Source organism: Lemur catta, chromosome 2 (assembly GCF_020740605.2).
Source record: "Lemur catta isolate mLemCat1 chromosome 2, mLemCat1.pri, whole genome shotgun sequence".
NCBI classification, from domain to species: Eukaryota; Metazoa; Chordata; class Mammalia; order Primates; family Lemuridae; genus Lemur; species Lemur catta.
The window spans coordinates 78,876,954-78,902,673 of NC_059129.1; the positions used below are offsets into that span (position 1 = coordinate 78,876,954).

A 25,720-nucleotide genomic window follows, 5' to 3' on the forward strand; every position below is an offset into this window, starting at 1 on the left:
CTCAGGCTCCCGAGTAGCTGGGACTACAGGCATGCGCCACTATGCCCAGCTAATTTTTCTATATATTTTTAGTTGTCCAGCTAATTTCTTTCTATTTTTAGTAGAAATGGGGTCTCGCTCTTGCTCAGGCTGGTCTTGAACTCCTGAGCTCAAACAGGAGTTCTCGGCCTCCCAGAGTGCTAGGATTACAGTCGTGAGCCACTGTGACCAGCCACATTCTTGTATTTAAATTGGGAAATACACAAAAAATTTCAAGACCCTGCATTTTTAGAAATGGCTGTATAATTTAAACCTTTCAAAATTTTTTTTTATTTAGGATGGCTTTTAATTTGGACATATTCTCTGTTTAGATGTTCAAATACAATATGACCTTCTGCTGGCTGCATTATATTATTATAGTTAGAAAGATATCAAGTGATGTATTTCAGCATGCACTTATTCTCAAAGGAGATAAATACTTCAAGAACATACACATTCTCTGGGAAAACCCCATGTGTAAAAATGGAAAAAAAAAATCAATACATCCAAGTTGAGTTTCTATTTAAGACCAGACGGGTCTCCAAGGAACATAGTATGAAGAGAAATTGCTCATGTGTGGCTGTGTAAACACAACTTTATGTGGTAAAATGAAAAAGACAAAAAAAAACCCCAAATTATATTTTTAGGTAGAAAAAAAGTTAACTTCTCAAAGGAGATAGCAAAACCTAGATACATAAATCTGAAAGAATGCCAAGGGGTGACTCAGATCATCCCTTACCTACCTAAAAGTCCTGTCACTTAATCATCTAAAGACAGCTATGGACCATCTTCTTCATAAGTCACACAGCTCACTCAGTGATACATTCTAAAATCTCACAATCCTCATGTGGTAATGGTTCTATATATCGATAATTTTAAATTTAGTCTTTGAATCTCCTTCAGGATTCACAGCCTCCTATTAAAAACAAACTTTTTTTTTTAAAGCTGAGCCTTTCAATTCATAGTTTTGCCTTTCCTCTATAATTTATTATTAGGAAAACCAACTTCTAACACTTACATGATTTGTAGTACTTTGAAACAAGGAATGTTTCTACTTCTGTTCCTTTTCACCACTATTCTTGTCATTCAAAAGTTATCTTCCTAGAATACCAAAGACTAAGCATGGATCCTAAAATGCACCCCTATTAAGGACTTGCTTTCCAAGGTCACCTGCCAAAATCACTTGGATGCTGAGTAGCAGGTGACCGATTTCCTGCAGCAGGTATGATGCTGTGTTCCTATGTGTGGAGCTCAGCATCAAAGTGCCTCTCAACTCTGCTGCCCTATTTACCACCCAGGAGGATGCCTAAATCTAAGCCACTCAGGTCTGTGGTGAGCACGCCAGCTTACATCCTGAATAACTGTAGTTGCCTTTTTCTCAGTAAGGGCAGTGTTATGGATACAGCTGGATGAGACTAAGGATGTAACAAGGAAAGTGTTGAGAGTGTGAACAGTTCAGTGTGGTGGTGTATTCTAATGAAGGTGAGATTCAAAAGTTCTGCCCCAATAGACAATATATAGTGCCTGAACTGTTTTATTATCAAATAGATAATACAGCAAAAATCACTTCTACCTCCAGGTTCTCTTTCTCACTTATAGGATAACTGAGCTGCATATATGAAACAAACTTATGAGTTTAAATATTCCTAATAAGCTAGAAACACTGCTAGATTCCAAGTTTTAAGATACAAACATAATAATCCATATTAAAATATTTTCAAATACCTAGAGAGTGTGTGGAATGAAAGAGAGATAAAAGAATGAGTTAATAATGTTAAAACTGAAACTAGTCATTGGTCAATGTCTGTCAGCAAAACAGAGTCAAGAGTAACAGAGAAGAGAAAGAAGAGCTATAATCATTGATTATATTGGAAATCTCATCTCAGGTATTTCTAGTATTACAAATATTTAATAAATTAGCTGTTTTCTATGTCAGATGTTACTTTTTTAGTTAACAAAGTTTTACCGAAAAGGAGACACAATCCTTATTTACCAATTTTCAGATATAAGGTATGCAACTTATCTGTGATGATAAGGAAATTATGAAACCTACTAGAAAAAGTTCTATTTACCACATCTTAAAATCATCTTTGATAAAGAAACTTATAGTAAGGACTGAATGATTTAAATATAAGAATACAGGTCTTTCCACATTTATGTAAGAATAATTTAGAAGAAAATGGTATGTTTTATGTCTGCATGTAAAAGCTATGCTAAAGGCAACTAATTTTTAAAGTAAAAATATGCTACTGTAAAAAAAGCTTTTTACCAGAAATTATAAACACCCAAATTCTAATTTGATTTCTTTTCTACATAAGAAATTGGCAGCAGAAAAGAATTTAGAGTATTAACTAAGTCAAATAAACATCTATTAATAGCAATTTACATTATAATAAACTGATTAACAAAAAAAAAATCTTTTTTCCCACAGCAGTAGTATATTTATTGTGCTGAAATCAGGTAGCAGAGAATGAATAGCTCTTGGGAACCAGTACAGATTGTTCACAAAGATTTACAAATCTCTAGTCATTACACACTGAGTAGCAAAAACAAAGGTGTTGAATCCTCTTAGACCAAACTACTGTGTGTGTGGCAAATTTTCTGTAATTCTCATGACTGCATGCCTTTGGGGAAAAAGTATATAATTTTAATGCACAATAAATACTTTATAGTTTACAAAATGTTCTGAAATAGTTTTCCTGTACAAACAGCATACATCCTACACATGCAGTTTTGACATGTTGGTGAGATACTTAGTAATATTCATGCTTTTTTTGTCACATTTTCTCTTTCTATAACGATCCCTGTGCAACATCTCCTAACAAATTAACCTATGTAATGAAACATGGTACAAGTTCTCTTTCCTACTTTATTTCCAGTTGTTCATTTATATTACACGAAATACTTCATTTGTAAATAGGAAATTTAATTTTATAGTTCTGACTACTCTCCCTTTTACTCATTTTAACAATTAACACCTTGTAACGTCAAGCACTGAATTTAACAATCTTTAGCACCAAGGAGTCAAGAATATTGCACCAAAATGGGTTTACACTTTCTATATAGTTAATAAATAAGATCTTGCAACTTAGTCACAAGCAAAATATCACTCCAAGATTAAACACATCGAAAGAGAAGGATAGTTTCACAGAAATGTTTGGTGTATGCCATTTGTTAAAAAAAGCAAAAAAAAAAAATACTAGTGGATTTGAACATTAATATTAAAATTTACATTAGAGGACTCCTTGATTTTTTCATTAAAATTTATTTAATTTTAAATGTTCTTTCCAACAGAAGAGGTAGGTATTTTTCCACATATGAAAAATCAGTAACAGCCACAAATCAAAACAAGGAAAGCCTGATAAAAATCAACACACTCTCCTCTAACAGCATATAAATGTAACTATCTTATGATGTTGCTAATAAAGACATGAGTTGTTTCATGTTTTAATCAGACAATAATCTTAATTTTCATAATAAATTTCTGTTAGCAATAGGAGTATTCAAAGGCTGCCTTTTCATCACAAAAATTGTTTCCCCACAGTGATTTGTGCCTCAAGTCATGGTGACTTTTGAGTTACCAGACAGCATTTTACTGTAATTCCTTCTTATTTTCACCAACACCATCATCATCAAGCCTCTAAGATTCTATAGAGATCGGCAGATTTTTAAAATTTAATTGAAACCAAAATGGTATATTCTGACTAGAGGTGAAGAGATTTGACCATTCTGGTCAGTAAATGAATTCAAATGCACAAATTTAAATGTTATACAAATTTCCAGGTTATAATAGGAAAATACAAGGTGATTTCCATCAGTAGTAATTAGTAATTTATCAAAAAAATTAATAAAGATTATGTTCCTGTGATCGTCTAAACTTCAGACTGAAGAAAAGGTGAATATTAAGATACATAAAAAAATCTCATCCTTTAGACAAGTGGATGTGAACAGGGGGAAAGTCTCCAAAGTCACATAATGATTGCTTTGGTCTGAACAACATCAAGGCTAATTTTAACAATGTTTAAAATGAAAACTTCATAAATAAAACATCTGGGGATTATATTTAACACTTTACTCAGTCTAAAGGATACTAGTACAGAGAGCACATTTGCCTTTTCTCCCCATCCCCAAGCCCTCCTTTGCTTCTGTTTTCCCTGAAATTTTATACGACATGGGAGTTTTCTCACCGTCAACAACAGTTAGTGCCCAGTTCAATTTACTCTCCTTTTGCTTTTCCATTTTTCTGCTTTTTTCCATTTTCTATCACTAGCTGTTTTTCTGATTTGTTCACACCATTTGCAGAAATACCATTCATAGCTGTTTTTCCAGTTTTTGGTTTCTTAGGCTCTTTGTATGTCCGAACGTAGAAGTTAAGAAAGAGAAATATGAAGCTGATTGCATAGGCAATCAGAGCCCAGTGCATCCATTTGGGGAAGGGGCAATCGGTATAAAGAGACAGTGCTGTGTGCCCAATGGTGACATGGAACTGAATCTGAAAAACAAAAACGACAGCTCATGATACATTTAATCTGAATAGTAAACAACTTTTAACAACAGCATCAGAATCTTCTACATAGCTATCATAGGCCCAAATTTTGATACACCATTCAAAGTTGGATAGTACTCTGGCTCCCACAGCTGGCTCCTTCTCACTCAGGTCACAGCTCAAATGCCATCTCCTCAGCAAGGGCTTCCTAATGACTTCAACTGACCCTCTCAACCCCATTAACCAAAGGGATTTTGGTTAATGTTTGTTTTTGAGAAGAATTATAACTACCTGAAATTGTCTTTTATATTTATTGACTTCTTTTTGTTTGGTTGGGTTTTGTTTGTTTTTATTTTTGTTTTTTGAGACAGAGTCTCGCCCTGTCATCCTGGGTAGAGTGCAATGGCTTCATCGTAGTTCCCAGCAACCTCAAACTCTTGGGCTCAAATGATCCTTTTACCTCAGCCTCCTGAGTAGCTGGGATTACAGGCACACGCCACTGTGCCTGGATAATTTTTGTATTTGTTTTAGTAGAAACAGGGTCTTGATCTTGCTCAGGCTGGTCTCAAACTCCTGAGTTCAAACAATCCTCCCGCCTTGGCCTCCCAGAACGCTAGGAGTACAGGCGTGAGCCTCCATGCCGGCCTGTTGACTTAATTATTGTCTATCTTTATACTAGACTATAACTCCAGAAGGCAGGGCTCTGTCTTGTTCATTGATGATTCCTGAGTCCTTGGCACAGTATCATGACACAATGAATATTTGCTGAATAACGTTATCTGATGAGAGGGAATCAATAGCCTAGAAGAGTAAAGCAATAGCATTGTAGACTCTTCAATTTTGTTTTCCTCTCACATTTTAGACTGATTTCTTTCTACCAAATTGTTAATAAGCAGGTATATATACTTTTTAAAATGAACTTATTGGCCAGGCACGGTGACTCATGTCTGTAATCCTAGCACTTTGGGAGGCCAAGGGCGGGGAGGATCCCTTGAGGTCAGGAGTTCAAGACTAGCCTGAGCAAGAGCAAGACCCCCATCTCTATAAAAAACAGAAAAATTAGCTGGGCATTGTGGCATGCGCCTGTAGTCCCAGCTACTTGGGAAACTGAGGCAGGAGGCTCGCTTGAGCCCAGGAGTTTGAGGTTGCAACAAGCTGATGATGCCCCTGCACTCTAGCTAGGGCAACAAAGTGAGATCCTATCTCAAAAATAAATAAATAAATAAACAAACTTATCAAAATGCCTCATTATTTGTTTCTTACAGATAATAGACAGGTAAATTTGCATCTGAATGAGCACAATCCTTTAAAAACTAATATTTTGATAAAACTTAGTAGATATTTGAGAATAAAAAAAAATCACTTTCAACTTTAAGTTTTTAAAAAGAGAAAAGCCAAAAGCTTAAAATGAAATAATCTTAAATTCTAATGTATCAATGAATGAATGGTTTGAGACATAAGAATTATGATTTCTATGGTATTAACAAGGGTTAATTTTTACACAATTAACTTACATGACTAACTCTTGTGAGAACTTCTGGCTTAGAAATACAAACTCAATGTCCTGTTCAGAATGGGAAACCATGGTTTCTCTTTTAAGGATAGCATTATCCTTGAAGTATTAAATTATTGGTTAAAGTAATTGATATTATTTTAAATATTAAAATAATTTACTCCATATAAGCCAGAAATTTATACCATATTAAGCAATTTTTATCATTTTTCATGGCAAATATCCAAATTTTAAGAACTTCTGGTTTCACAATGGTTTTTAGAACCTACATTACCAAAAAAGGGTGTGTACAGGGATATGATTGACTATAGCATCTCTCAAGGAGAGCCAGGTGTAGGCTTCGACAAAATACATATAACTAATTCACATGACTTGGAACACCTCTTCGTTTTCTTGAGACATTTACTATTTACTGAGAGAAATGAATTATACAAGACTGTATAAACAGCTTTCACACAAAAACTGGAGGAAGCTTCCTGTAGCATTTTGATTACAGATGAATCCTTCACACCCAGCATTCCCCAAAAGTTGTGCTTCCTGTTTGGTTAGCTAGCTATTTGGCAACTTAAAGCAGAGATGGATAATATTTCCAAATGTGATTCTACTGATAAAACTATGCATACACTATGATTAAAGCAAATTATAATACATTCTAAAGCTTGAAGAATAGCTACCAGGTTAGTTTTGGATTTTCAGTTTGATTACAGGCTAGTGCCTAGCTCTCAATGTTGCACTGATACGGGTACCCAGTTGCTACAAGAAGTCTTACTAAGGGTATGTGTTGAAAATTGTCTAGTATAAAGCCTAGCATTTGAAAATACCTGGCTCTATTCTCTATGGACAGTGTTTTAGAAAATTATAAGGAGTTCTCTGGTCCTTATTCCCTTCCTTTACCCCACTGCTTCATTGGCTCCATGCCTTCTCTTCAACTTTATATTCTAAATATATGGGATATGCTAACAAAGACTGAAAAATGGAAAAAAAAACCAGAAAATTTAAGCAAGGACTGAATGAAGAGAGGCAAGAAAATTTTAAGTTAAAAAGTCATCCCAGGGGAAAAAACATTTTTCAAGTCATACCTGAATCTATATATTTTGTGTGGTGTGTAGACCTTTAATCATCCTTCCCACAAATACTTTTAAAGAATGTTTCCCTTAGAGGGATAAATGGTATGTCTAGTTGTTTAAGGATGTTATAAAAGCAAGTGGCTGTGATCAATAGTCTATGAATTGGTAGGTTAGAGCTAAGCAGCTTCAACTGCTATAACTAGACGATAGAAAGTTAATTTTGGAATAGAAAATTGTCTAAAACAACTTAGCACTTTATAAATAATAAAATTCAAACATTTTCAGTCTTTTACCAGAAGAAACTAGAAGCATTTAACTCACCAGCTGCAACATGGTCAGGTATCGTTTCCACCAAAGATACTTTTGAATCCATGGGCCAAATGCAGTTAACCCATAATATGAGTACATAATCACATGGATAAAAGAATTCATCTGGGCTCCAAAAAATGCTTTAGAAAAACAAGAGGTAATTGCAACATGTAGAAAATTTTATTAGGCAATAAAACCACTGAGATATAAAATAAATGCATCTACATTGTTTTCTAACATTTAATCTTGAGTATAGATTAGCAAATAAAAGATATAAAGTGGTACTAATGAAAAGCCTTCCCTTTAGATTAAGTAGGTATTTTTAAAGTTTAGATTTGAGTTTTTACCATATAAATAAAAATGTGTGCTGTTCAAATGCAAAGGACTTTCAAAGTGGTATCCCAGTAAGTTTCAGTAGGCACTAACATAGAACTATTGTCTATATTACTTTCAATTCTACTATTCTTGGGGAAAAAAGGTTATAATGCATTTAAGTGTTTCAGTAGATTTGTAAATGCTCCATTATTGCTTTTAGATGTGCCAATTTATATGTCTACAACAAACTAATACTTATTTCTTAGGTTTCTAAATAGTTTTAAATATGCTAGCACTAAACACATTGAATAATGCATTTAATATATAAAAATCTATAGTGATATTCCACCCAGTCTAAATCAATGGTACTCTTTCTTTTCAGAATATTAATTAAATCAAAGTACAGATGTAATAATAATGAATTTTGTCATAAAATGATTAAAGAGGTCAGTTCAGATTTACTAATTTTCTTTTAAAATTATAGCGGTTGACTTTAACTGCATTGTTTTAAATTGGGCCCCCAATAATATTTTTTATAAGTGTGAATTTCTAAGTTGCCAATTACCATAATGAGATAATGTAAAGCAGCAAGGTGAACTATACTATCATGACTTATGCCCTGGGTCCTCATCAGAGAAATGATCTGTTTCTAGCTCAGTGATAGTAATAATCCTTAATTTATAGGGATCTTAAAAAACTGGAGAAAGACCTTGGCCAAACTGTAATTCAGATCCACTTTAACGTTAATAAGGCTATATAATGTTTCCTTTGAATAAGAACCAACAAGGTCACTTAAGGTCTATGCAGGCTGAGTACCCCTTCTCTGAACTCTTTGGGACCAGAAGTGTTCCAGATTTTGGATTTTTTTCAGATTTTGGAATATTTGCATATATATAATGAGACACTTTGCAGAAAGAATTCAAGTCTAAAACCCAAATTCATCTATGTTTCGTACATACCTTTTGAACATAGCCTGAAGGTAATAAGATTTTAAAATAATTTTGTGCATGAAACAAAAGTTTATGTACACTGAACCATCAGAAAGGAAAGGTGTCACCATCTCAGCCACCCATGTGGACAATCTATACTTGTCTGACATCACCATCACACTGTATGCAGAAAAGGTATACTGCAGCTGAAGGGGGCTGGGAGGGTCTTTATTCCCTTGGGGATGCTGAGTAAATTTGTGTGGTATGAGCCTGCATTTTGACTGTGACCCATTACATGAGGTCAGGTGTGGAATTTTCCACTTGTGGTGTCATGTCAGTGCTCAGAAAGTTTCATATTTTGCAGAATTTCAGCTTTCAGATTTTCAATTAGGGAAGCTCAACCCATATTAGAGCAGGAGTGAGCTCTGGGTTTGAACTGAAGATGGAATCTTCAGATTGAGGGGTTGTGTCATCGTATCCTTTGGATGAGAACTGTTCCCCACTAGAACTATTCCCCATAAAAATATTATTTTCTACATTTAGGCTTGGTTTATGCTCATCTATGAGATAAACCTTTAGGTATTAAAGTAGTCATGGTTATAAAGCTACAGTTTTACTTTCTTCAAATTTTTAAAAAATGAAATGAATATGGAAATGATTAACCATGTAATCAAGTTAAATGACAGAACAAGTCAAATTTCCAGGTTTTCATTACTTTCCACCCAACACATTTATGTAATTTAACACATGCAGATACATTCCTAAAAATGCTCACCTTGTCCCCCTGCAACCCACTTAATTCCAATCCACCACAGCGTAAACATTGTACAGTGATGATATACATGAAGGAAAGAAACTTGGTTGTTTTTCTTTCTCAGGATAAAAAACACAGTGTCCAAATACTCAACTCCTTTAGATACAAAGTACCACCACAGAGCAGCAGCTATCTATAAAAAAGGAAAAGCATGTTATAAACATCAAAATGACACTCATATGGGTTTCTATTCATTGTAAGTCAGTCCAAAATAATCTTTATTGGACAAAATGTCCAAGGCATGGAACCATTTACGGCTAAGTAGGTTTAAAACCTAAGCATCTATTTATGGGGAAAAAATAGAAGAGTCCAGAGCTATGTCTACATGGTGCCAATAATTTAGACACAATTTCAGTCTGTTACATAGGTGAATGTTACATAGCATCTAACAGCTAAATACAGAGCTGTAACACATTCATGTTGCCATGATTTTCAATTTGGTAGAGGAACTAAGATGTTTACTTTGTAAAAATATTTCAGTTGTTCATGCTTAGCCTAATTATACCTCAGATAACCTTGCAAGCTTAAGCAGCAACTGGTCTCTGTCAGTGTGTCTGTCTCTCTCTCAAACATGTGCACCAAAGTAAATATCTGATCACAGAAGTTTGTATTAGGTGGTAATATGTTTAAAATGATAAACTGGAACAACAAAAACCCACAAATATTTCCCAGGTCATAAATATAATCCTGCTTACATGAATAAGTCTTTTCTTTTTCTGGGCTCTAATTAAGACACCAGATGGTGCAGAAAGATTACATTACATGCTGAGATTAAGGATCCAGTGAGAGGTGACCTCTGTATATATGTATTAAAATATTTTATAAGAATCTCACTGTAACAGTAACAAAAATTTAATTTTTTTAATGTCAAGTATTTTCTATGCTAAACATTCTATGTACAAATAGCAAATAAGACAGGACCTACTGAAATCTATTTATAAACCTTCGTGCGTTAGGGGCTTGACAGATTCATTCATAGACAGGGTTAGTTGTTTTAGAGTTGAAAGATCCCTTCCTCATTTTATACCTGCATCTGGTGGATGTCATGGATTTTTGCTTGTTTTGTTTTTGTTTTTCACTTTTTAAAAACATAATTTTAAAGTTTGAGGAAAGAGGAAAGAGAAAGGTCATATAAAAATAAAGTCTTGTATTTACAGGTTGAGAATTATGTATTGAATTTGCTTGAGTAATACTATTATTGAAAATGATAAAAATCGGCTGAAAATAGGCTTGAAATAGTACATTATAGTTAATGTTCACTATTATATTAGCACTTTAAAATAAAGTAACTATCACCATTTTGGCACCTTAACCTTAATCTATAAGGAAAGAGACAATGTCTTATTTTTTTTCCCTGGGCTTCTAAATTTGCCACAATTCACATATAATAATAAATAATTCTTCTTCATTGTTTGCAAAATGCATTAGATATCTTTAAATAGGCTACACCAAGGTGAAAAGTGATACTTCGTGGCTACATAACAATGAATACAAAACATGAGTCTCTGGGTAAAGTATTCATTCTACTGCATCCAGTATTAGAGAGAAGGGAGGAAGATTTCAAGTGAAATCTGTTGCAAATCTTGGGTTCTTTCTCCTCCTAGGTTACACTTCTCCTAACAGCTCATTTTTTAAAGATCTGAAAGTTTATACACGTCAGGAAGATAGGTTCACAATGACCAGAGTGGCATTTTTGAACCTTTATCCTAAAAATAGTAATATGTTGCCTATGCTAGGGGTTTTTCTCAGTGTACTGCCAGAAGAAAGCAAAGCAAACTCTTCTCCCTTCCCCTTCCCCCAAAGCATGCAAGATGTCAGCTCCCAACTCAGAAGATTCTCTGGCAATAGGGTTGTCAGAAGAAAATTTTTTCCTATTTCCTAGCCAACAAATCTAAAGAAAGCACTCACCCCCACCAAAAAAATTTTCTCTCAGTCACATCACAGGGTCTATTTTTTTCTTAACCCTTTGCTGACATGATTACTGTCTGCCTCCCCACCCTCACTAGAATGACAGCTCCATGAGGAAGGGACTGCACCTATCTTTCCATTCAGTGTCCCCAGAGGCCCTCACAGTATTAGCACATAGTAGAGGCTCAATACATACTTATCAAATGAATGAAACTAACCTGACAACCAAACGGGTGATTTTTCATTAGTCCTTAAGTCTTTTTTAATAGGGAAATGAAGATATGGACACAAAATCCTAAGTATCATAAAGCAATTTGGTCTTGTGTCTTGATGAATACTGAAATTTATATTGTCCAACCCACATGCCAGAAAGCTGTTTTTCTCTAGGGAAGCTACTACATACTAGATTATTACTACATATACTACATAAAACATAAAACTTATGTCATATGTTATATGTAATTTTAATATGAACCACAGTATACAAGAGGAGTTCAATAGATACTTAACAGAATAGGATAATTTATTGTTTCACTTGAGCTAAATGTTAACTTTACTAATGTAGATAACTTGTAAGTAAAATATAACATATTACTAGTGGTTTATTTTCTGAAAATATAATAAAAACTGAATTTATATCTATACAAATTGTGCTATGCTTAATTTCCTAAATATTATATAGATTGTAAAACATTTACTTTCCTCATACTTTCTTAACAAATGAGTTGGACTTTCTTTATGAGTTTCCATTCTTGACCAAAAACAACAAAAATCTAAAATATCTTTATAAGAAACATAGAGCTTTGTTTTTTAAAGTACCGCATTCTATTAATAGTGATCTAATACATATTCACTCTCACACTACCAAATAAAAGAACATGCTGAAGGTACAAAACAGATTTTCAATTATGTGCCTTTTTTTTTAAAAAAAAAACCACAGTTTTATTGATTCAAAACAACCCAGTATAATTTCACTACTATATTAAAGTATGTATTTCACAAAGAACCTATAAAATTAAATCACTTTTACTGATTAACAGTATTTTTAATGTACTTACCCTGACTTCGTTAACATTATTTGAATAATCCACACTCTGGCAAATATAGCTATATCCTGCATTATAGGATCCCATGAATAACTGGAAAAAGAAGTAATAATATTTGGAGTAAAGTTTTAGTAGATACAGAATTAAAAACACTCAATACAATATGAAACCTTCAAAATTATTTTAAAAACAACATTTTATTTAAAAATTTAAAATGCATTAAACATTTAATGCATTGGAATTTCTAAAAGTTATTGTGTGTTAACTTGTTTTATAATTTAAATCTAAATTTAAAATCAAATGTAACTTTTGGACTGAGATATCAACTCTGTCTACTGTACTAAGAGAAATTGTTACTGCCATGACTCCAATCTAAAAGTTGTCCTGCCTTAACTGGTTTCTATTCTTGATCCAGAGTGGTTTAGTACCTAACAAGTTGGGTACAAGTATCCAAATAAAGTTTTTATGAATTTAAGATTCTGTAGGCTAGGCTGTCAATTAAGGGAAGATTTTTTTTTTTTTTAAAGAAGCGTTGCTGTTTATTTTCCTAGCACCCTGATCAGTTCTCTGGGATCATATAGAATTTTAATAAGTCTCTTAGGAAACAAATTCCTTATACTTTTGCAACTTAAAAAATGGCTATGTCGGGCCGGGCGCGGTGGCTCACGCCTGTAATCCTAGCACTCTGGGAGGCCGAGGCGGGTGGATTGCTCGAGGTCAGAAGTTCGAGACCAGCCTGAGCAAGAGTGAGGCCCCCGTCTCTACTAAAAATAGAAAGAAATTATCTGGCCAACTAAAAATCTATATAGAAAAAATTAGCTGGGCACAGTGGTGCATGCCTGTAGTCCCAGCAACTCGGGAGGCTGAGGCAGGAGGATCGCTTGAGCCCAGGAGTCTGAGGTTGCTGTGAGCTAGGCTGACGCCACGGCACTCACTCTAGCCCGGGCAACAAAGCGAGACTCTGTCTCAAAACAAAAACAAAAACAAAAACAAAAAATGGCTATGTCAATCTAGCCTTTAGGATTTCCTTTCAAAATGTCATGGAGAATTTGCTGGTGGCCAGAAAAGCACACAATGATTAGTTGCAACAGTTGTATGACAGCTAACTCATTTTAGTCCAAACCTAAAATACAATGACATTACATAATAAGATTTACCTTGAAACTGGTATTTATATCTACATATTTTGATCAATTACCAAATATGAAACTGCTCAATAAGAATTATAAATAAATAGTTGCTACTGTTTATTGAGTGTTAAATATGTGCCAAATATGTAAAAATTATCTCAATTCTGTTAATAACCCTAAAAGGAGTATTTTCCCCATTTATAAAATGGGTAAAGTGAAGCTGAGAAAAGTTAAATAACTTGCAATGCCAGAACAGCTAAAATGGGTTATTTTAAAATCCAGTCTGTTTGATTCAAAATCACATTTTAAACAGCTGTCCTATACTTTATCTTTCATACTTTTTGTTATCCAAAAGTGAAAAATGTCAAAAATTTACTTTTAGAGTAACTGTTATCTGGGGGTATGATATTAGAATGATGGTTTTATACAGTTTCATTGTAAGAATTTCCAAGAACCTCGGAGAATTATTATAGAGTGATCTTAATAAACCTACCTCTCTGAAGATAAAAAGGTTAAGCAAAACCATCCCAAAATTATAGACAATGAGCACTAAGCGCATCTGAAAAGGTTCTCGATCCTTCATCCATTTTGGACCCAGCCATACAAACAGGAGATAAAGGGTACTTATACTTAGTGTAGGCCATGGAGACTGCATCAGAGGCCAATTTTCCACACGTTTATCTATAGAAAGAACAAAATAACATAAAATTAATTAAATAGTAATGTTTTATAAAATAAACTTTTAGGGATTAAAATGTTTCCACTAAATTTCCCTATCTGACCAAATACAGATCACTATCCTTTGAGTCTCAACAAAAATACATGGTATAAAAAGCAAAGAAAAATACTGACTCCTGCAAGTAGCTTTTGAAAATTAAGTTTCATTACTTATGTCACACATTTTATAGAGAATCTAGAGAACAAAGAAAAGAAATAAAGCTCACCAAAAATAGAGTAGATAAGCTTAGGATAAAAAGTTAATGAAAGACTTCATAGACAGAAAATAAATATTTTAAGGAAACACTTGTTTTCCCTTTTAAACACGTGAAATTTATCTGTGCAGCTTGGAAGCTCTCTGTATGTCCATTCCTAAGGCAGGTGAGAATTAGACTGATGAGTGTGGGGCAATGGAAGCCATTCGCTGATATCACCAGATACTGAAGGCAGGAAGATGGTTCTTCATGAGAGATTAAGTTAGCATTGATTACAATTCTATCATTTATTTAAATGGTAATCACATTCAAGACATTTTTCTAACTTTCTCATCGAGAGCATGCATCTATTTTATTCCCCATGAATAAGCAATTTGTGTGCTTTTCTCTAAAGTTGTAAATCACTTAACTTACATATGTGTAAATATATACAATGCAACACATTATTACATTCAAAATGAATTGATTGTCCATAATATTAAAATATGCAACCATGAATCAATTTTATAATAGAATGTTCCCACAAGTAAAACATTTCTAAGAGAAGCATGATAATGAAATATAAATGAGATTAATAAAAATTCATCTTTTAATACATTATAGAAAGATATTCATATTAATTTTTATATTTCTAAAAGCTAGATATTTAAAGGTTACTGAATTTAACTTAAGTGCTGATTACAATAACCCTCTATTTAAACTGTCATTTTTACTAAAGCTATATATGCAAAATGGTTCTAGATTAGATAAGTAGGTATTAAAATACATTACTTAAAAACAAATTAATCTGTTTCTATATACTGTCAATAGAAAATAAGATGCAAGACATAAAACATAACATTTAATCCAATATCTCCAAAGTCAAGAAGCAACATCATTAACTCTGGTTTCAATGAAATCAGAATTGTTAAAAAGGAGAGAAGGTGACTTGTAAGAAAAACACATATGGGAACAAGGAAAACAGAAAAACTAATTTTATTTCATAGTTTACAAAGGAGGTCTACCATTCATGGAGATTATGGTTGTATCACTCAAATGAAACACATTCCAGAGTTAAAGTAAAATATTTGAAAGACAGGACAGAGAGTAAACCTCTCACAAGAAGGAAGTGACTTAAAAGATGGCAAGGTACTTTGAGAGGCTGAGGGAGGAGGATCGCTTGAGGCTAGGAGTTAGAGACCAGCCTAGGCAACATAGCAAGACCTTGTCTCTACAAAAAAAATTTTAAAAATTACCCATGCATGGTGGTGTGCACCTGTAGTCCCAGCTACTTGGGAGGCTGAGATCCATTGAGCCCAGGATTTTGAGGTTACTGTGAACTATGATTGTGCCACTGTACTCCAGCCTGGGCTACAGAGTGAAACCTATTCTCTTTAAAAAAAAAAGGCATAGCTGACTTTTATTAAAGGCATTATGCCCCTGTGTTCTTATTAGTAATGTTTTGCTTTTCCTTAATAACATTTTAGCCTTCTATGTTAATTATCCTTCTATGACCAGAACTTTCTATGCCAAAGCCGCCCCATAAAACATGTGGTGCTTATTTACTTAGGTCCTTATTTTTCTATATTATAGAAGAAAAGATTTAGACAAACTTCCTGAAGCCTAAAGCCCAGTTCTGGGTCACAGAGGAGTTGCTATGGTGTCCGATTCTTTCCCACAAACTATAAGGCAGATACTGTTTTGTCTGTGAGACTGATACAAAGAGCAAAAGTTCTCTGTTAATGGAATAATCTGCGTAATAAAGGATAATAAATTCATCCATGAGGAGATTTTTAGTATCTAACATCATGGATTATTTCTCACGCTTACACAATATAAAATTCTTATTGACTTCGAAGAAAGTTCTGAGCAGCAAGTAGAAAATAGAGAAATAGGTTCAAAAATTTTCCAGAAATTAAGAGTAAATAAAAACACTCATTTGCTTTGATGTATAGTGTGGTACAGTGTATTGTTCTCTCATTCAACACAGAAATTTAAAGACAAGACTACCTTCATGGTTGAGTGTTGGGTTGGCCAAAATAAATAAATAAATAAATAATGATAATAAAATTTAAAAAATAAAGAGAAGACTACCAAAGAGAGAGAGGGAAAGAGACATGAATAAGAAGCTGAAGAACTTACAATATGAAACAGTAATGGAGGCCAACAGAAGAGTAAAAATGTAGAGGGATTTAGATAGCAAATAACAGAGGTATCAGAGAAAGGACATAAGATTCTACCAGTAAATAGGTTGGCTGAGTTCTAATGCTGGCTCTGCTACTGTGTGTAGGACCTCAGGGACATAATTTCTCTTCATTTCTTTCATCTATAAACCCTGAAGGGGAGAGGGTGAACTAGATTAGTACTTCTCCAGTTTCATTGAGAAAAAGAATCACCTGGGGGGCATAGTTCAAATGCAGGTTCTGACAGAGTATGTCCCATGTAATGGCCATTTCTAGAACACTGCATTTCCTAGGAAGTGTCAACGGATGCTATGCCATTATTCCATGGACCACCCACTTAGAGTAGTGAGAAACTAGATGATCCCTTAGGTTTACTTTATAATAACTTCTGAAAATTGTTACTTTTAAAAATAATTATTAGGAGCAAGAATGGATTAAAGATGAGAAAAGTTAGATCAAGAAAATGTTAACTGGTCAGAGGACCTTCTGCACTGCCAGAGTTTCTGCCCATGTTTCTGTTCCATCACAGCACCCACGGTGCTGTCCCAGTGACCTTCCTTTAAACTGTAAGCCCCCTGAAGGCAGGGGCTGGGTCTTTCATTCTTGTACAGCAAGGCCTATCAAGGTGCCCAAAATTTATTTGATTAATAAATAAAAACTGGATAATTTTTTCTTATTAGTCTGTTATTCTCTATCCTTTCTGCCAAATCCAACAGTACATTTACCAAAACTCAAGATTTCTTCCATGTCCAGCTACCCTTTCCCCTACAGCTCTTCCCAGATCTTTCTTTGTGTCAGCATAATAACTGTAACGTCAAGTCAACAACACTTCAACTCAGTATTTAGTGAGTATGTGTGTGCACTATAAAACTCAACATCCTTTTATTTCATTGCTTATTCCAGGGGAAAAAGCAATGTCCTCACTTCTTTGCTCGACAATGCAAGTCATGCATTCATTCAACAACCACTAGCAAATCCCTGTTTTCAGCCTATAAAAGGCCACAATTTCACTCCATACCCTTCTGAAATTAGCCCTTCCAGTTCACAAGGGTCAGAGAGCTCTCAAAAATTTCACCTCCTATGATTATAGAAATTATAGTATTAATAATTGTCAGCACCAAAACTATAGCATAACAACTCCCATCCTAATATTTGCATGAAATTCCTCCATGTCTTTACATGTTATCATAATAGTTATATGCATCTTTCTGAATTTATTTGCATTAACAGTTCCTTTAGTGCTTCTGATGAGATTTAAATATTCTACACTTCTGTTTCCTTTCCACTAAAGAGGACTGACTGTGTCACAATAGTGCCATAAAATGATATGAAAGTTCACCATTACCAATAGGTCACCCTATGTCTTGAACCAAAAAAATGCTGGGAAACTAAAACGGTAAAGGAAAATCATGAATACTGAAGCTTCATGTATTTTATGTAACCTTTGAATATATTAAAATAATAAATTCTGTATATTTTCATTAACTCAAATGTTTAAATAAACATGTTTTAAAGCTAAATTAAATCCTCTAATTCATTTGGGTTACTGTACATTGAATCCAAATGTAGATTAAACATATTAGAGTGGCAGAAGATAATATATTTTTAGTATGTTGTCAATATCCTAATCCTACAGTTATTGGTGGGATTTCATGCCATGAATTTATTAGGGGGAAAAAAACTGGAAAAATTTTATTGAAACTCTACCCCTCCTGCTATCAATGAAGTCAAATTCTGTCATCAAAGAGTATCAAAGATCCAAATGTGTTTTATATGACATTCTTGGGAATTTTCTCTTTGGAAAGCATTTGTGTGGGTATGAAAAATGGCACAAATATAAACTGACTTCTCAATTTATCAACTTTTCTGTCTTGCTTTTATAGTTTATACTATTAATATGTTTATTAACATGATGTTTATACCTTCAAGCCTTAATGTTTTTGCTCTTATTTTGAGCCTATTTATTATAACAACAATTTTAAGCCTTTCATGTTATCATGTAAGCCTTTGTCTAAACTAGAATTGTAAAATTTTAGATTTATAAATGATCCCTTTATCTGAAAAGTAAGATTCAGAGAGATTAAGAGACTTGCCACAGCAGGTAATGCAAGAGCCCCTTGTACAGTGGCAGCTATTCTAGTACTACTCAGTCACCATGTACTTGGATTGTAAGTGGGAAAATTTCCCATCAATTTCTTTCTGAACTACAGGTACAAATGTTATATTTTAAGACTGTTCCTTCAAAGTAAAGAAAACCTGAGAGAGCTTCAAGAGTTCCCTCAGTAGAAAGAATGACAAGAGATACTCAAAAGAGCAGAGTCTCACAGTTCATCGGGTGCTGCTTCGGGCAGACCTGGGCCAGGATCATGGATGCTTTGAAGTTAAGACACAGATTGAGGGGAAAGACCAAGATGTCTGACCTCGAAAAGAGAAAGAGGTCTCATTGAACACTAAAAGAACTTATGGGAGATCAGATTTATTCTTTATTTTCAGAGGGCAGAATTAGAACCAGTGAGAAGAAGTTATACAGAGAGTAATTTCACCTAAATTCAGAACATTTCTAATCACTGGCTTTCCTTCTGTATGTAGAAGGAGTTGTCTCCTTTGGTAATAGTTTCCCTATTCTAGTTTTAAACTAATTTTTTTTTTTCTTTGAGAGACAGATTCTCACTCCATCGCCCTGGCTAGAATACAGTGGCATCATCATAGCTCACAGCAACCTCAGACTCCTGAGTTTAAGCAATCCTCTTGCCTCAGCCTCCTGGATAACCAGGACTACAGGCACGTGCCACCACGCCCAGCTAAGTTTTCTATTTTTTGTAGTGGGGGGTCTCACTCTTGCTCAGGCTGGCCTTGAAGTCTTGACTTTAAGTGATCCTCCTGCCTTGGCCTCCCAGAGTGCTAGGACTACAGGTGTGAGCCACAGCACCCGGCCTATAAACTAAATTTAAGCAAACCTAAAGCCAAATATTATAGCAAATCAAGCTCAGAAAAATGTTTTATTTTAATAATGAGAATTACTAAGACACATTATTTTAACCTTTCCAGACACTTAAGGTTACCTTTCTCAGGAAATAGTTTCCAATGAGAATATTTTGACTGATTCATAATGCACATGCCAAGTGGGACTGATTTGTTTACAAACATTAATTTGTCAGCAATAACATAAGTTTATCTATATTAAGAGGCCACATAATACTTACGCAACAGTGTTTGTCAAAACTCACAAACTTTACTAAAAGGAGTAAAGTAATGGGGCGAGGGGAGGACGGTCTATCTAAAATGATTTTTCCCTTGAACATACTCCACCACCAAGTTTTTATTCTTAGTCTGATTTGTATCTTAAGATTACATAGCATAGTGGAATAGAACAGACTTTGAAGTCAGACACTCTATTCCTTTGGAGCTAAGTGATTTGGGGCAGGTTACTTGGTCTCTAACCTCTCAAAGCTCATTATCTATTAGAGGCGGAGACAGATACGATAACTCGATTGCTATGCAGTAGGAGTGCAATATCAGAGGAGTGTCTTAAGTACAGTGGTAGGACCAGAAAGGGGAACAAGGCAAGCCTCAACAAGAGACATGTGAACTTTTTTTCAAAGAAGAGGAATTTGTCAAGCAGACAGGCGGAAGAAAAGCATTCTTTTTCCAGAGAGCAACATTAGAGAGACCTACAAAAGTTCCCTTAGTAGAATGACAACAGATAGGCAAATGTGAATATCTGAATACTCTGAGAGAACCGAATGTCTAAACAGTCCAGAAGCAAGAAATTAAACACTTATTTTGTAAACTAAGCATGCCTGTAGTAGAGGATATATGCAAGGGAAGAGGGCAGAAAATGACTGTGAGGATTCCTTAGAGGGTCTTAGAAACTATGCCATGGAGGCTAGAATTTATCATGTAAATAATGAGAAGATATTTGATTGATTTTGGCTTTTAAAAGATCATGGTGGAGGCAGTGGGGTGGACTGAAGGGGCAGGGGATATGTCAAGAGGCAGGAAAACCCGCTGGATCTAGACTGCCCATTAACAATCACGTTGTTTTTAAAAATATGGATTCCCAGGCACCACCCCGGATCTGCTGAATCAAAATCTCTGCAGGTGAGGCCTGGCACCATGATCTCCAAGTTCCCATGGTGATTCTGATAGGCAGTAAGACTTGGAGTCCACTATAATGCGAGAAATGATGGAAATCTGGATTCAGGGGCTGCAGTGGCCACAGACAGGAGACGCAGATATGAAGGTTCTGAGGGTAAAGTCTACAGACCGTGTGACTTTTACAGATGTGAAAGGTGAGAGTAAAAGAAAAGTTCTGGATTAGTTCCAGATTTCTGGCCTAATAGATAGCTGGCAGCACATACAGTATGTCATGATCCAGGACAGAGTATGAAGGAAGAGGAGCAGGTCTGGGAGGAAATGATCAGTGGATATTAACTGTCTCATGCTTGAGCCGCCTGTGGGACACTGAGGTGGAGGCATCCAGCAGGCTCCGGAGCTGCAGGGCTGTGGACACACAGAGGAACGAGTGACAGTGAAGACCACATTGGAGTTTGAGATCACAGAGGAAAGAGCATGGAGAGAGAACAACATGAAAAAGGACCGAACCAGGGGCACTTGAGGCAGACTGGGTGAAATGGAAGCACATCAGCCAGAGAGGCAGGAAAAGAGAAAACGATGTCACAGAGACCAAGAGAGCAAGACATTTTCAAAGGGAGGGGATGGGCAACAGAATCTATGGCTGGAGAATCAACTCTTCTGTTCTTTTTTTTAACGGGGAAACAACTACCTCATAGAGTTGTATGTAATGATAAAATGCACTAAAGTATGTGAAAGTTCCTAGCACACATGGATGCCACAAAGTCATTCATTCCCTTCAGCTGCACCCTATTCTCTCCCCACTCTAAATCTTAACACAAGTGTGTCTTAGGTCAGGAATAATCTGAGCCCTTGCGCTTAAAAATCAAGCCCTTCCATGTCTCCTAGAACTTTTTCCCCAACCTATGTTCTGAATGGGGACTCTCAAATCAGACTTACCAGCATTAGAATCCTCACTTACCAGATGAATAAGTTCATGAAGATCCTTAACCTCTCTTGCCTTGTGGATGATAATAAGGTTGTGAGGAATAAGATAATATGTGTATAGTGTCTGACATAGAGAAAGAGCTCAGTAAATGTTGGCATTGTCATTAGTATTGACAATGATTAAACCTCTCCTCCTCTCTCTTCCAAGAGGACAGTTGAGCCAAATTAAAGAAGAATTACTATCAATAATTAAACTTAGGAGAAGAGTTTATATGGAGAAGACAGAACATTTTATGACTTACATACTGAGAAGGCAATATTTTATAATTCTGTATTTATTGATTTAGGATATCAAACATATAAAAATGCTCTCTTTTTTGTTTTCCTGGCCTTTTACAGAAAAAAAATACATAAAAATTCTCATGAACTCTGAATTTTTTAAATTAAGTAGAGAGGCTATTTTTAAAAACTTCTTTTTTATAATATAAACCAGATTTTAATAAAAAATAAAATTCTTGTAATCCAATAGATTTCAAGTAACCCTAGTATCCTCTACTTATATAGAAGATACTATATAATCAAACAACTATATTTAATGCAACAAATTATTGCTATGTTTATTAAAGCAACTTCCTTAAAAACCTCTAATAGACCTACTTTTTTGAAAGGCTGTTTTCTTTTAAAGCTTTCTGTATCTCAGGATTTCCACCAGTCAGAATGAACTATCTTCCTCAAGTAGTATAAGCTAGTAAAGTTTTACTATCATCTTCCAAAAGAAAAATTACTAAACTTTAAAATTTTTAGAACATCCAAATTCCTAGAAGAACTAAATGGAAGGAACACAAGATTATAGTAGGAAATAATCTTAGATGATGGCAAAGGGAGTCACACGGAGCAGAGGCAGCTTGACATAGGGGTAAGGGACAACGCTTGAATTAAGAAGAACCAGATTCTAGCTCTGTCATTTAGCCCTATGACTATGAACCTGAAACTCTGAGCCACCACTTCCTCATATGCAAAATAGGGGTGACAATAAGATTATCTAAATCATTGCCCTTTTGATTCAGGTAAAATGAGCAACAGTTAGTTACTGATCAATATACTATGGTTCTAGAAGATATACAAAGTCTCTGTTAAAGTAAAAAACAATTAAACGTTCTATAAAAATATATGCCCTCATTTGATTTTTAAATAACTTAAGCACATTTAAAAATTCTTCTTTTTCCATAATATTAATAGTATGCAGTAGATGACAGTAAAAGAAATTAGGAATACTCCATTCCCTTGCTACTCAAAGTGTGGTCCATGCACCAGCAGAAAAGCATCACCTGGAAGCTTCCAAGAAATGCAGAATCTCAGGCCTCACCCCAGAACTACTGAACCAGGATCTGCATTTTAATAAGATTCCACAGTGACTTAACATAGTAAAGAAGCACTGCTCTGGTCTACTTGGAAATGTGAACCTACTTTATATAACATATAATCAAAAGTTACATAAAAGTTTGCTTGATTTGTTCCTAGATTCTACCTAAATAAATCAGCCAATTCCTTTTCTTCTAATGGAATCCACATGTTTAATCTATCATAAACTAAAGAACACATGTGTAACAAACCCTAAATATTGAGTAGCTTCAGGAGTATATTCAAGACATCAAGAAGTCTGTCAGTATTATACATAATTCTAAATTGGAAGAAGAGAAAAACGAAAAAAAAAAAGTCTGTGCTATACATTACTACTCTATTCATCCTTTTTTAATAAGTTAAAAGCAACAGTTGCAAATTAACTCCTTTTTAATATCTGGCTACTAATCACCACTAATATACTAAGTGATATTGTTAAAAATCCATTTGCCTTTACTAACTACACAAAAATAAAGGTTACCCATTAGTATAATGTTACATTGTACACTAAAAGCACCCTAAAGGGAAACTATAGTCTTTGTCTTAAGGAGACAGTCAATGTCTTCCTCCATTTATTACAAATGTCATGAAGGCCAAGGCCACAGCCCTATCCCTTGCTGTACCACTGTAACAATGCCTGATATCAAAGTCCTTAAACCTTTGTTAAAAGAAATTTTTAACAAAAACCGTAGATGACTGTTGTCAAGAAGAGTCTGAGAAAGATCTTTTCTCTAGATAGGGAGTAAACTAAATAACACCTTAGGGCCTCTTCTAGAATGTAAAATATGATGCTTAATATATTCCTCAAGCCAAGTAAGAGCTTGCGTATCAGTGAGGTGAAAAAGGCAGAACTGGACGAGAAGGGCCTTCCTACAACTGGACAAAATGGGGCAGGAATTGAACAAGCTGAGATATACTCTACAAATAAAACACAGATTCTGAAGGTGGTGGGTGAAGCACAGTCTGATCAATTTCCTGTTTAGTCAGAATGATTAATGGGAAATTTCTGTTCTAAGCTCCTGTGTACTCAGGAAAGAGGATGGAAGGTTTGAATTTGGAAGAGCACCTGGATGAATGGGAGGAAAGGGCAGCTTCTGCAGAATTACAGAGGTAGACAAGACAGAGGCTGGGGTAAAAAATTACAAAGAGGTCAGAGTGTGATGGGCAGACAGTAGGGAACAGAGAGCTTCCCCAGCAAGGGAGGGGAAAGCCGCAGTGTGCCGAGGTGTGCAGGAGCAGGCTGCCTGAGAGCAGCTCAGCACAGTGCTGAAACACAAGGGCAACGATGTCTTATGTGACCCAGCTGTGTGATAGTCACACCCAATAGACTGAAATTATGGAGGGAGGAGTTAAAAAACAGAGGAAAAAAGAATTTTGGTTGCAAGTTTGCCTGAACAGAGATCATAATAATGGTAAAAAGTGAGAGAAATTATAAAATTTCCTATAGAAAGCAGACAAATAAGGATGGATTCAGAAACTGCAAAGGGGAAAAGACAATAACATAGATGAGGAGAAGGATTCAAGCCGAAGGCTGGTTACTCTGAAATTTCATTTGGGAGGGTTAGTATTAGGTGAATAATATTCAGAGAAGGTCAGTTTACTTACCCGGAAAATGGGAATAGTAACAGTACCCAGTCCAAAGGAATATGAGAATTAAATGTGATACTACTCATAAAATACTAACACAATGTCTGACACTTAGTAAGCATCCAATAAATGTTCACTATTATTACTGGGCTATAAAGCAGTATTTGTTAAATGAATAGGTAGGCTATCTTGCATTATAAAAAGGTTATTGTCTTGGAAGGGAGAAAGATCTTGATTCTACCTCAGCTCCGTTATTTTTTCCAGCTTTGTAGTTTTAAGTATATTTCTTTATCTATTGATGGTTAAATAATACCTAACTTATAAAGATGCTATGAAGATTAAATGTAAGGTGTATAAACTGCATTGCCATAGCATCTTTAGTCCACAATAGTCTATACTAGAAGCTCAATAAATGGTAGTAAGTTACATCATGTGAAGATGTTATTGAATCATGACTTTAAAAACTGACATATTCGCCCTTTTCGACGGTGATAGCCTTCCCATGAGAACATGCCTCTCGAAAAGGATCTCCTTCATCCCTCTCCAGAAAAGAAGAGGAAACACAAGAAGCAGCACCTGGTGCAGAGCCCCAATTCCTACTTCATGGATGTGAAATGCCCAGGATGCTATAAAATCACCATGGTGTTCAGCCAAGCACAAACAGTAGTTTTGTGTGTTGCTTGCTCCACAGCCTACAGGAGGAAAAGCAAGGCTTACAGAAGGAAGGTCCTTCAAAAGGAGGCAGCACTAAAAGTACCCTGCTTGAATGACTGGGAAACCATCTCAATAAATACATTTTGGATATTAAAAAAATGGCATATTCATAAAAGCCATTTCACAGGGGAGATAGAAACAATGCCAATGAATAAAATATATCTCAGGAGAGATATTTGAAGAATAATAACTTATATCTTGAAAGCCAAGATTGGAAAGCAGGTAAATAGTTTCCTTCTCTCCTGTTGTCACATTTTGCTAGGCTTCTTAGAAAAAAAAGTGGTCATAAAACGTCCTGTCTGCATTAGTCTGGGAGTTCCAAGTCCAAATATCCACTCAGTGCTGCCAATGATCTCAAAACTTCAAA

At 35.0% G+C, this 25,720-nt stretch overlaps 1 protein-coding gene and 1 pseudogene across 1 annotated transcript in view; one reads left to right on the plus strand and one right to left on the minus strand.

Annotated features, from left to right (window-relative positions):
- Positions 1-2,434: 2,434 nt before the first annotated feature.
- ELOVL4 (ELOVL fatty acid elongase 4) overlaps positions 2,435-25,720 on the minus strand; it is a 31,804-nt gene continuing 8,518 nt past the window's right edge. The window contains exons 2-6 of the mRNA XM_045543930.1: positions 14,029-14,216; positions 12,418-12,498; positions 9,413-9,584; positions 7,406-7,533; positions 2,435-4,510 (exon numbers count right to left, since the gene is read on the minus strand). Of these exons, the coding sequence (XP_045399886.1) occupies positions 4,235-4,510; positions 7,406-7,533; positions 9,413-9,584; positions 12,418-12,498; positions 14,029-14,216 (845 nt within the window). The 3' untranslated portion in view covers positions 2,435-4,234. The remainder of the gene's footprint in view (positions 4,511-7,405; positions 7,534-9,412; positions 9,585-12,417; positions 12,499-14,028; positions 14,217-25,720) is intronic.
- On the plus strand, positions 25,144-25,390 carry LOC123633023 (annotated as a pseudogene).